This window comes from Chelonoidis abingdonii, chromosome 24 (assembly GCF_003597395.2).
Source record: "Chelonoidis abingdonii isolate Lonesome George chromosome 24, CheloAbing_2.0, whole genome shotgun sequence".
Classification (NCBI taxonomy): domain Eukaryota; kingdom Metazoa; phylum Chordata; order Testudines; family Testudinidae; genus Chelonoidis; species Chelonoidis abingdonii.
This window is the reverse complement of record NC_133792.1, coordinates 696874-710054: the sequence shown is the minus strand read 5'-3', so window position 1 is coordinate 710054 and position 13181 is coordinate 696874. Positions and strand designations below refer to the sequence as shown.

The 13181-nt window shown below is 43.1% G+C and overlaps 1 protein-coding gene across 3 annotated transcripts; it reads right to left on the bottom strand.

Moving 5' to 3' along the window:
* Positions 1-347: 347 nt before the first annotated feature.
* Positions 348-12355, bottom strand: ZMYND19 (zinc finger MYND-type containing 19). 3 transcript variants are annotated; one of them, XM_032788110.2, is made up of 6 exons: positions 11514-12355; positions 10944-11022; positions 10338-10444; positions 4885-5025; positions 2512-2692; positions 348-1023 (listed from the first exon to the last, which is right to left on the bottom strand). In XM_032788110.2, the coding sequence occupies exons 3-6, from the start codon at positions 10436-10438 to the stop codon at positions 880-882; spliced, it is 567 nt and encodes a 188-aa protein (XP_032644001.1). In that variant the 5' UTR covers positions 10439-10444; positions 10944-11022; positions 11514-12355; the 3' UTR covers positions 348-879. The 3 variants fall into 3 exon arrangements, with proteins under 3 accessions (XP_032644001.1, XP_074916547.1, XP_074916548.1); XM_075060446.1 differs by lacking the exon at positions 10944-11022 and having other exon boundaries at positions 11514-12354; XM_075060447.1 differs by lacking the exon at positions 11514-12355 and having other exon boundaries at positions 10944-11477.
* Between the last annotated feature and the right edge of the window lie 826 nt (positions 12356-13181).

Below are 13181 nucleotides of genomic sequence, written 5' to 3'. Positions count from 1 at the left end.
ATACCTACCAGATCAGTTACAAACATCTGGAAAAGCAAGAGAAGATCTTTTGGCTACATTCATGAGCATGCAAAGGTTTGACAGCAGAAACCAGATTTAACTTTCTGCAAACACAAAGCATGATCTCTAGCAGCCCTTCTCCAATGCAAGTGGGATCAACCAGCTCCATGCCCTTCCAGTCTCCTTGTCGATGATACCCTGAATTCTGGGCCCAGTGTCAACGCTTGGTGTACTAGAAAGAAAATGCTTAGTAAGAGATGTAAAGACCAAGTGTTACTGAGCTTCAGAAATGGCTAAAAGGGAACAGGAGAAAACTACAGAGCAGAGCAGAGCAGACCAGACAACAATTCATTCCAACCCTTTACTTTGTTTTGCTTTTTTAAAATATAACTTCCATGCAGAGTTCTCCAGAGTAACTGCTGATGTCTGAGCCAGGCTCCTGGCCCTGGAACAGCCACAGATATTGTTTAGCCACATGGGAGAAAAAGCTTTTGCTACATGACAGTTTTTTTACTTGTAGGCCAACAATGTGTTCTCATCTGAACATTACAGTAAATGAGTCCTATTGAGAATTTCTAACAAAAAACTGTACATGAGTTTACAAACATATTAACATATAAATAATGAGAAGCTTCCTGCCTGGAGCCTCCACAGTAGTCTTTTTGCTTGAGAATATAATACTGGAAGGGAGGACCCAATCCCTTTCCACAGCACCAGTCAGAGCTGGCTTAGTCCAGTCAGCTGTTCTACTCAAGCATCACAGGGTTTGTCTTCTTCAGTGCCTCTGGCTTCAATAAGCAGTCTGTCATTACTGTGCAAAAGCAAGAGTCCAATGCCTTTGAGAAGGAATCCTGCTGCTGAGAGGCCTGTGCCACCTGGTCATCGTTCTGGTCCGAGCTCTTGCTGGAAGGTTCGCTTCTTCTCCCGACAGTGCTTCTTGTGAGCAGGCCAGTCCTTCTGCTGGCACTGAGACCCACAGTACCTTGCTACCTGGCATCGGCCACATATATTGAATTCACGTAACTAGAAAAAATGTAGAACAGCTATCAGTTAGCCAGCTCAGCCCCAAGAGTCCAGGTAAGCCATTCCCCAAGAAGCCAGACACACGGACAAGCCCCACCATAAATCTATCAGCATTTGGGAAATATGAACATCCAACAATTAGATTCCCTGAATCAATAGGATGTGCAACCACTGCACTAACTTATGCTCTAAGGCCAACTGCAGCACTGAGAAGTTAAGAGATGTAATGAGCTGAGACCACTGACAGTTTCACATTTCTTCTTTCGGTGTTATAGTTCTGCCAGACAGTCCAAGTGTTCCCAGATCAGGAAAAAAAAAAAAAAAAAAAAAAAAAAAAAAAAAGACTAGAAGTACTGCAGAGGCTCAGCCCTCAAACTTGTGGATCATCAGGGGGCTTCGCGATATTGGTCCCAACAGGGGGAAGAGAGAAAAAAAGATGGGGATCCCTGTTCAGGAGTTAGCACATTTAAGACTCATACATTAAGGTACATGTTTGCTTAGAGGTTCACCATGTTTAAAGCTTTTTTTTTTTAAAAGCACTTAATTTGGGAAGGTCCAGGGGGTAACCTGCATCTCTTGAAGTTTATCCTGCTCGGAATTCACTATCAAAAAGAAAAAAATCCCTCGTTCAGACAAGGACACATCTGCTTCATTGAGACGAGGCTCAGCCCTCAGACCACCCCTCACCCAATCTACTCTCTGTCAGTTTCCCCATCCAAAACTCCCTTGTCTAAAGGCTGCCTATCATCTCCTTCCTAACAATGGCCAGGCATGCTACTACTTTGACTCCTCCACTGCTCAGATCTTCATCCACAGCTTTATTGCCTCTTGTCTAATGCAACTCCCCTCTTTTCAGTATTCTGCAGCTCTCCAGCAGGCACAGAATGCTACTGCCCATCTTCTGACATACAAAGCAGAATTAACACCCTCTCAACAAGTTCTAATAGATCAGTTCAAGTTCCAGTTCAAGATTTCTTATTTTTAAAGTCTTCAGTGGATTTGCTCAACTCTTCCTCATCACTGGCTGCCTTGCTGTCCCTTCACAACCTTGCCACTGATAGCAGAAGAGCCTTCTTTGCAGCTCGTCATCTGGAATAACCCACTTTGTGTATCTTCCACCATGCATACTTGCTAAAGCATTTTAATATTCAGTTTGCATGGATTATACACGTAACTGTGGTATACAGCCAATTAGTCAGAGTAAAAACACCCCCGAAGCCTAAGGAATTGTTAAGGTAACCTAATGGGCAGTAATAAAATTCAAATGAAAAAAAGAAAATTAATGCTACTAGAAAAAATACCTTGCAGTTATTAGGACAGGGGATTTTCTTCTATAGGGATTCAGGTGAAGATCATTAGTGATAGCTTGAGACACTTAAAACTAGACAAGGCAAAGCACTGGAGATTACACAGCAGGGAACAATCTTTGGACAGAAAGTGGCCGAATGGGTCTCTTCCATCGCTACTTTCAATGTACTTTGAACACACCTGTTTTTCAATCATTGTGCATGGGGGGTAGTGACATTCATAGTATGTGCATGAATTTTCCTCTTCCTCCACAACATCCCCATTAGCGTTGTAATACCGCGTTACATTCAGCACAGGAAACTGCTCTTCTATTGGATCTGTGGGAAGCTGCTGGATCGCCAGCCAGTACAGACTTTGTTCCCTTTAATGGAAAAATCACATTTATTCCATGAGTTTAGAATAGACATTTATGGAAATTAAAACTGATTCAAGTTGTGAAGTAGGTTGTGCCGACACTGTCTTTGACCCCATTAGAGTTAAGGGTCCATTTGCATTCCTCCCTTAACGGGCCTCTTTTCAGGATTCCTATTTCAGGCCTGATGCAAAAGCCACCACCAAAAAATGTTTAATTGAACACACTATTTAAATAAAGGGTCGATCAAAGGGCTTATTTCCCCATGAGAGCTCTCCTGGCCTGCTCTAATGTAGAAACTCTTGCCATTCACTGGCTTCTGAAAGGAAGTTTCTTAAACTGACCAATGCTCTGAACACCATCATCTTACTGGTGCTGTGGCTATTTCAATTTAGTAGACAAGGAAGAAATTAAGCTGCTTCAATGGGATTGAAGCCCATAGGTCTCCACTAACATAACACAAACTCTGTTCTAATGTTATTCAGGCTGCTCCATACAATTAAAACAAAACATCACCCAGGGAGATGAGTGAGGTCTGAAACTTATTGGGCCATAGTCAATGCAGCAGAGCACAGACTCAGGCCCTCACAAAATGCTAGCACAGGCGGATGGAATCTGATTCCAGTAACTCACTTTGTCTTTAACCTGAATACATATTAAGTTTGAATACCACTGCATTCGTTAGCTCATATGAGCTTTGCTGGTATTTTGGTGCCCCAGGATAAGAGCCACAAGTGCACTATAACCAGCTAAATGCCAGATGACTAAGGACATGCCACAGGCTTCAACACAATATTTGAGCATCAAGCACTGGATTTCTCAGGACTAATGGTGTGTGGCAAGATTCTTCTCTGCACTAAATCTCTACGCAAACTATGTTAGAAAGACCTCCAAAATAGTTTGCACTTGAGGCTGAGATATCATCTCCCTTCTGTTTTTGGTTTAATTTTAGTTTCCTCAAGTTGCAGGAGGTAGGTTTTTATCTTTTATTGCTTGATATTAGCCAGTTCGAATATTGTCATGCTTGGCTTGCTATACAACTCAATACTTTAATACATATTATGGGGACTGAGTGATCTTTATTACCAGTAGTGCAACACAAGTGAAAGGATTGTTTCACATTGGACACCAGTACAGAAACATCTGCTAGATAGTTGCTGCATCTGCTGATGCTTCTACTTGACCTGAGAAATACTGATATCACAGGTAGTTACTGCAAAACTATTGTGATGTCAAACTGACTCCAAATAAGCACTCCTGATCCTAGGGCCTAAGCCATCTTTTGAATAGTATCTACTTCAAGTCACAACTCCTGATCGTAAGCACTTTACAAGCTACGCACAGGAACACTTCACCAACTGAACTGCAGCAACTTCTGGAAGGTTAGGAGGCTGCTGTGTAGCATTAACTGTTTAGGACAGGAACCAAAATCCTTTATCCAGTTAAAACTGCAGACTTGGTTTTATGATGCCCAAATGCCACCATCCAAGTGGAATGGAATGTATGCAAGTTTAATAAAAAGCTACATTTGTAGCCAACAAGATTTTGATTGTTTTCTTCTTTCAACAATTATGATATAAATAGTCTTGGCAGAATTCAATTTTTTGTAGTTTCAGTAGATATCGATGTATTTTAAAAAAATTTAATCTAAGTTTTCATAGTTCCGGAAAATTAAAGGGGGGGAGGGTTAGACAATTATCTAATAAAAGAACACACTGAAACTCAAAAAAGGTAAAAAGCTTTACAATCATTAAACCACATATTGTCAATGTCACATCAAAATAGACAAAGTAATTATGCACAAGTCAAACTAATAAGGTCAAGCCTTCTTTTCTTTGCCAATCTAAATTCTGATCATCATCAATGGAAAATTTTTGTTGGTTTGTGTCTCCCTGCCACAATTCTAGAAGACAAAGAACAGAAAAGGAGGGGAGACACTTGGTCACAGTGATGACAGGCTCTGTTTTGTCTATAAACCATAATAAATTGTTCTCTCCATTTCAGATGGGGAAATGCAGGAACAGAAACTGTGAGCTGTTCAAGATTAAGGTGTTAGATCAAGGTTCATTTATTTGGGTTTTTGTTAGAAAATAGTCTGGAAGAGGCAAGTGAATTTTGAAGATAGTTCCAAGTTAATTTGTTGGATGCAGCTTACTCCTGAGCTCCATTACATCTCACCCATAAATACTGTGTTGATATACCTTTGTTTACTAGAAACATCTTCAGCTTTGGGTCTCCATCCCCATGGGACTAAACGCAGATTGTCCAGTCGGTTGTCCACTGTCACTGCGTTCAGATGCACCACTTGAAATCCTGGGGCAATCCCTCCCCGGTGCCTCTCCCTGGAAGAGAATAAATACAATTTGCAGTTCACAGCAAAGAACAGTTCTCTATAGACTATGAGTGGTGTGTTTCTTGCCAGAAGGAGCAGTGTATCAGAGATGCCATTCATGGCACTGTAGTGACAGATCTTCACAGCATTCTTAGTAGAACAGACTTATTCCACAAGTTTAGTATTCTGCCATAAAAGTGCTCTAGCTGAAAACTTGAATTGTAAGGCCAGAGTCTACTCCCTTAGTTGAAAAAGAAAATTACAAAATAAAATAAATGTTATAGCACTTCTGCAAGAAGTTAGGACAGTCAAGAGATGGATTAGATCAGATACACTTAGGTGCACGTGTGACATGCACATGCACCACTACAGCTAGAGCTCCATTAGGACGTCTCTAAGCAAGGATTTAAAGGCTCTAGAGCTTCACCAGTGACCAGCAACCACCATTTTAGTGCCTGTAACTGTATACAGTACACACTATAAAAAGACTCCTTTGGAGCCACTGTGGGCTTTCATGACCAGCAGGTACAAATAGAAATTTGTTTAAACGAAGAGGTTGGATAATTAGCATGTACATGCTCTGCCTAATATATTCCCCTCCCCCCCAAAACTAACATTTACTTCCTCCTATTCATTTCATTCCCTACATGCCTCCCCTCATTATTGTTCCTTTCATCTTTCTTTTGCTCTCTTTCACTCTATCAATCTATTCCTTGTCCATGTGCAAGTGTTATTCCGGCCCATCCTCCTTTTCCATTCCTAACTCATTTATTGTAGCAATCTTTCTCACTAAATCATCTCTGTCTTGAATTATTCCTTCATGTCTTACATCTCAGAGTGCAAGTTTGCAGGGCAGAGAGCTGGATCCGGCTATGTGCTTTGTGAAGTGATGAGTAATTTACAGCACTATAAGATAATTTTAACAGCAGAAGCAATGAACACAAAAGGTATTACATGTGGGGATGGTGGCACAGCTTGTTCAGGTTGCCCCACACTTCCCATTATAAGTCCCTGTTTTCAGTTACTTATAAAACTTTGCCTAATTTTAACAGTTTGAGCTAAAATTTTCCACACTGGGTGGATTCTTGAGTCCTTTTCTTTGAAATGCTCTAGCACCTCCATGCTTTAGACCAGGGATAGCCTTTGCATCAACGATGTGCCTTTTGCCTTCCCTGTGAAAATCTACCCAAATGTGGTTACAAGCCTTTCAAAAATCGCAGTTTGCACATGCTCAGTGAAGACATTAGAACCAAGCAGTAAAGACCTCTCTGGTAATTCCATACATACTAAGCATGAACATGCCTCTCACTGCTCCCAGTGCTGCCCACACTGCAATGCGTCACCCCCATAGAGCCACTAAGCAAGCAAGCTCCAGCCCAGGCTGCAGGGGGAAAGCTGGATTTTCCTTTTAATTGCTCCTCTGGACCTGTGCAGGACCAGGCACTAGAACAAGGGTAGCCAACCTGAGCCTGAGAAGGAGCCAGAATTTACCTCCCTCCCCGCACCTCCAGATAAGCTGTTTCATGGCATGCAGGAGGCTCTGGAGGGGAAGAGGGAGGGCACGGCAAGCCCAAGGGAGAGGGTGGAAAGGGGTGGGGGCACGGCCGATGGCAGAGCCAGGGGTTGAGCAGTGAGCACCCCCTGGCACACTGGAAAGTTGGTGCCTGTAGCTCCAGCCACGGAGTCAATGCCTATACAAGGAGCTGCATATTAACTTCTGAAGAGCCGCATGTGGCTTCGGAGCCACAGGTTGGCCACTCCTGCAACAGAACTAAGAGCAAGGAGCCTGTCCCTCCTGTGCTCACAATGACCTAATTGGTGGCATCTGATGGAGCCAGGGAGAGTAGGGAGAGTCAGGCTGGGATGAGAAAACTGAGGAGTGGAGACTGGGACAAGGAGCCAGTGATGGGGCAGAAGCGGTCAAGCCTGGGAGAATGGGCAGAAGAGTACGTGCCTACTAGCGTAGGCTAGAGCCTGGAATAGAGACCAAGACTCCCAAGTCTCTCCACTCCTCTCCTGTCAACAAATATCTGTGAAACCCATTAGAGAAGTGTGCAGCTCATCCCCTTCGAGTGCAGGTCCACATAAGATGACAAGCTATTACTTCTATCAGTTACCCCAGTAGCTCAAGTGGTAGAGGCCTGGGGAGTGGATCTAAATATTCCAACCCTGCTGTTAACACACATGGATGTCAGTAGGATGCCACATGATGGAATTTGTATTTTTTTTCAGTTTGCCTTTTTAAAAACCCTATGAAATAATACACAGAACACTACAGTTGCAAAGTCAAGCAGTCAAAAGTTAGGAAATGCCTGAATTAAAGTTGCCCCCTGTGTCTATGAGAGTCTTTAATTACATGATCAGGCTATTTTTTCCACAGGACTCCTCATGCCTCCAAGAATAAAAAGGATGAATGAGGAAGGAAAACTCATCCTGTGGGCAGACAAGCGAGAGAGACATGAAAATCCTGCTTTGGGGAATGAATGGGCAAAGGGCCTGTCCTGAGGACATGCTCAAGTCCAACAAGGAAGAGTACGGAGCCCTTTTGCAAAGGACAATGGCAGTGTTGTTAGGCTGCTGTCACCATTTAGTCCCAACTAAGTGCTGCAAATCACACTCCATTGAAGTAATTAGGATAGAGAGAAACAAGCTTCCTCTTTGCATTCTGGGAGTAGCTAGTTTCCTGTGCTGAGGGCTGAGCTGTGATTTTAAACTAATTTATTTAAACTGGTGTCAAAGGCAGTGTAAACACTTATGTTGAAACCGCAATATGCTGTACTAACTCAAGATTGTAAGTAGACAACTGCTAATATGGCAATGTCGGAGAAAAACTGAGTTCTCACTTTTTGGCTGGGTGCAGCAGCAACAACTTATCAGTAACATCAGGCAGACAAGCTCAGCTCTTGCAGTGTAAGCTGCATTTTTGCAGAAAATGCCAACTGACTCCAATTTCTCTACCTGCTGCAGTTTTCTCCAGTTCTGAGATTAGGTTTAGACAAGAGGCAAGGCTTGGGGTTGGAAACAGTGACTGGCTATTGGATGAGGACAACACTTCATCGTTTAATTTAAAGACCTCAAAGTGCTTTAGCCTCACAGCCCACTTGGAGGGAGGGTAGAACATCAATCTTGGCCCGCCAAGGAAAACATGGGGTTTTGTTCTTTTTTTTCTTTTTTTTAAATGACTCCAAATTCCTGTAAATCAATCTGAGTGACACTGGAGCTTGGATTACTGGGGCAGGAAAAAGCCTGAGAGCACTGACCAGGCTGTAGCTGGATGGTGCCTGCAACTACACTGTGTGAGGAATTAGGCAAGGAGGAATCGTGGTGGCCAGGAAGTTGTGCACGCTGCCTCCGCCCAGAGCACTGGCTTCACAGCTCTCATTGGCCGGGAACCACAGCCAACAGGACCTGTGGTGGTGGTGCCTGCATGCCTCTGGCTAGCAGATGAATGAGGGGGATGTCGCCGCTTCTGGGGAGCCCCCAGGTAAGTGCTGCCCAGAGCCTGCCTCACCCCATCCCATTCCCCAACCCACTGCTCCATCTCATACCCAAACTCTGCCACTGCTGGGGGGGAGGCATGGAGCCAGGTAGGGAGAACCAGCAACTCAACCCCCAGCATCAGCAGGGGTCTCAGATCCCCGGCTGCTGCCCATGCCCCCCCACTTCCTGCCCCAAGCAGCTGGGCCACCCTCCCCCAGCATCCGCAGGGCCTCCAGTCAGGAGCATACTCCACCCCAAGTTTTATTCACAGGTATTTTTAGTAAAAAAGTCACGGGTCATGAATTTTTGTTTACTGCCCATGACCCATCCATGACTTTTACTAAAAATACCCGTAACTAAAACGTAGCCTTAATCACAGTGCATACATGCAAGGAAGGGAACATAAAGAGATACTATTTTTTGTACACAATTCAACTGAATTCATTATAATTTATTTAAAATGTTACTGAAAGAGAGAATGAATGGGCTGCTCAATATGCAAACAGCTGGACCACCACGATATGGATAACTTTCAATATCAGTCATCTGAACAGAAGCGGCATCCTTTTATGGGATTATTAATTCTACTTATTGACTTTAGTTATTACAGCATTAGGTTTGTGTCCACTGCAGTGGGCAATCTGATTTACCAAACAATTATAGTCAGTTACCTTTGCAAAAAGATGAGCAGCATTGCCAGAGACACTAAATCTAACAGGTGCAGAGTGCTAAGGACTTGTCTACACTTAAAACAATCCACTAGCAATGCCTCAGTGTAGATACTACTTACGCTGACAGGAGGGTTTCTCCTGTCAGGATACGTAATCCACCTCCCTGAGAGGTGAGTAGCTAAGGTCAACTGCAAAATTCTTCTACTGACATAGCACTGTCTACGCCAGAGGTTTATTGTTTAACTGTGTCACACCCCTGAGCGACATAGCTGGGTTGACCTAACATTTCAGTGTAGATCAGACACCAGTGAGGGGCGGTATGTAAAAACATTATTTGGGGGGCAGTGGGGCCAGAAAATTCATTAAGCAATAGGTTTGAGTGGATAATTTCTGGGCAACTCCAATTTAGAGCAACAATATACAAAATCATGGAGGTGACCAGCAAACAACATCCCCAGGCTTATGTCTCAAAATAAAGAGCTTTCAGTGACTGCTTCAGGATTCTCTCATCATGAGCAATTACTTTTTCTACAAACTTTTAAGTTCAGTTTTTAGTCACCAACGATAGTCAAGGATTTGCTCTGTCCATGAAAGGGAGCAAAATCATTTCCTACAAGATAGCTAGACAGGAGAACACACACTTTACAAAATTAAATAGCCAAATTTAAGTACTGAATATATCAAGTCAGTCTCTGAAGTGTTTAGAGAATGTAAAGCACTGACTAGTATTCAATAAAGTCTGTAAAATTTAAAGTGAGCAGCAAACAAAGCACCACTATGCTGAAACAATCTGTTGAACCTTTAGCACTGTCCTATCCCAACAAATCATTCACAAGACTGAGCAAACACAAAACATTCACATCTCACTGGTACTACTGGGAGTTATACTTGCATATCATGGGGTGAACAGAACCCAAAGGGTCTAGGAATTTAGTAACGCCTAGATTTAAACTATGGGTATAGATGGGCAAACAAGTAGTTTCCTATGAGCAACATTTCTTACAGAGAGACTGGTTTCATTCTTCATTAAGCCTTTTAACACTGCAAAATCTCTAACTGCACCCACTGTTAGTGTACATAATGCATTATTTAGTGTACAAACAAGCTGAAGATTGCAAGCTACATCCCTGACTGAAACCTTTACTATATTAATTCTTTGTACAACACCTACCACAGTAGCTCGTGCAGCAGACGCCCAGATCCCCTTCCTCTGTTTTTGTCAAAAGCATAAGCAAATATTTTAGCACCATTTCCATCAGCATCTACCTCCATCCGAGCCTGGAGAGAAGGAAAGAGTGTTCTGTGACCAAGGGCATCCAACTGTCAGCAGCACTGCTTAACATTCCCTTTGGGAAATGGGAGACAGGAAAGACCAACACCCAACATCATCTGCCCCCTGCAACTGCAGGAAACTGATTATATGCCATTTCATCTTAATGGGATTGTAGTTATTTAATACTTCTGCATTAGACAGAGAACAAAAGGTTCTGGGGAGAAGGAAGAGGTGGACTGCACACAGCAGAAATGCAATGGGCAAAGAGGATAGAATAGATGGTCCTGTGGTTAAGATGCCAGCCTAGGTTCTCTTCTCTGCTACATACAATAGATAAGTCACCTGGTCTCTCTATTCCTCAGTTTGCCGTTTGTAAAATGGGGATAACAGCACTTCCCAATTACACAGGTATGCTGGTAGAATAAGTACATTAAAAATTGTAATGACTCAGATATAATGGTACAGGGGCCTTATAAGTACTTTTGAAAGACAGACAGAATTCACCACTGAGTCATGTAGTGCCCACACTTGTTGCTTCAGAATTTATGTTTTCCTCACCACACCACAACAGCTGCTAATGGGACTGGAATGGAGAAGGAAAAAGGAAACATGATCTTTCTCTACACAGACAACAAAGGGTGTTTTGTTTTTTTTTAAACAACCCCACCCACCGTAACACCCACATACACAGTTTAATACCTTTAATGACAGCTGAGCTGGTCGGTGAACACCACAGTCTTAAAGGTTGTGTCTACCCAGGTGTGGGGAGGGGGTTTCAATTGAGTTAAGCTAACTTGATTGAAAATACACCTTTTCTGCCTCTATAGATATACCCTATATAACTTAACCTTTTTAAACAAGGTTGCAGCCTAACAATTGTAACTATGTATATCTAACATGTTAATATCCATGTTCAGAAGCCATGCTGTAGACTTAGAGGCTAGTAGTAATGTTAATAGCTATCGATCCTTTCCAGAGAGGGGAATTATGATTTGCAAGCACTGTTCTAGCCACAGTATGCCAAGAGTCTAATAACCATACTGGCTCAGAGAACTTAAAGCTCAAAACACTTACCTCAAAAGAGTAACTCTCCACTAATGGAATGTCTTGTTCATCTATCAGCGTATACTTTGTCTAAAATATACCAAACATGTTAAAAGGCAGTTAAGAACAGCTGTAACTTTTTTGAAAGATTTAAGGTTATTACTGAAGTTATTCTGCAATGTATGATTTAACTAGCAATATTTTAACACCGCAAGTAAGCAGCACGTGCACAACCAGTTCCTGATTACATCACTTTACTGGGAACAGATTTTTAGCTATATTCTTTACTCCGGGGGTTCTCAACCTTTTTCTTTCTGAGCTCCTCCCAACTTGTTATAAAAACCTCCATGGACCATCTGTGCCACAACTGTTTTTCTGCACATCTAGTAGATTAAAAGCTAGGGCTGGCATTAGGGGTGGCAAGCAGGGTAACTGCCTGTGGCTCTCATGACAGGGGGCCCTGCAAAGCTAAATTGCTCAGGCTTTGGCTTCAACCCTGTGCAGCTTTGGCTTTCTGCCCTGAGCCCCAGTGAGTCTAACACCGGCTCTGCTCTCTGGTTTACTTTGACAGACCCCTTGAAACCTGCTTGCAGCCCCCCAGGGGATTTCAGAATCCTGGTCAAGAACCACTGCCTTACACAGCCATGACTTGCCATGTGAAGTGGGATGGCAAAGCACCCAGACCCTAGGCTTAACAGAGAATCCACTAGAATTGTAGAAGTTATTAAAATATTAGTGAGGCATGAAGTTATTTACCCACTACCTAACCTAGACAAAATCTGTTCAACCCTGTAGAACTAAGAACCTTCACAGCAGGTCTACATTCCAAAGCACACCAACAGTTTAGTGAAGGAAAATGCCTCGCTGTTTCTATGAGACACACAAGGTGGGTGAGATAATATCTTTAATTGGACAAACTTCTCCTGGTGAAAGAGTGAAGCTTTTGAGCTCCACAGAGCTCTTCTTCACTGTTTCTATGCTTATTCAATTTGCTGCTAAAATATTCTAGAAGAACAGTTATTCCATGTATTCTCTACCTACACCTGTTCCTTTCAAATCTCCATTACCCCAACACTAACTGAGACAAATAGAAGAACAAATTTGAGACCACTTAATGGCTACCACCCACATCTTTTCCGAAAATCTGGGTGAACCCTAAAACAAATACAAAAAATACATTGGCCCGTTTAGTAACATACTTAACTAAGCAGAACGCGGTACTGCATCACCATCATGTACCATGCCAAAGATGCATCTCAATTTTCTACACAGCTCGCTGTACACGGAATGGTCATACGCTGAATTAGGAATTGAGTTTCCTTTTAGGAAGAGCACGACTAAAAACCTGAACAAGTTTACTGAATTCACTGTAGCTCTGACAAAGTCACTACCAGTCTATATCCGCTGCAGATTAAATATTGGTACCGCTCAGGTGCCTGTGTGAAACAGACATCAGAAGCTGGATCAAGATCCCATGGACACGTCCGAAGATCTGCGGCAGCCTTGCAGGCCATCTCAGATGGACAACAAAGGCCAAGACCTGACCCCCGGCTGGCGCCACCAATGCCCTTAGTGCATTTCTTATCCGGACAAAGACTTTTCAGCACCCAAGGCTGGAGCCCCAGCTCCCGCCCGCCCGCCTCGGCGCGCAGCGCCTGGAGAGCGAACGGGCCCGGCTCGGCGCGCAGCCCTGCCCCC

Coding starts and splice junctions, on each gene's coding strand:
- ZMYND19 (XM_032788110.2), bottom strand. CDS start 10,438: ATGGAGGTAGATGCTGATGGAAATGGTGCTAAAATATTTGCTTATGCT. Junction 2,693..4,884: donor GATGTTTCTAGTAAACAAAG/GTATATCAACAC, acceptor TTTCCATTAAAG/GGAACAAAGTCTGTACTGGC. Junction 1,024..2,511: donor GCACAATGATTGAAAAACAG/GTGTGTTCAAAG, acceptor CATTTTTTCTAG/TTACGTGAATTCAATATATG.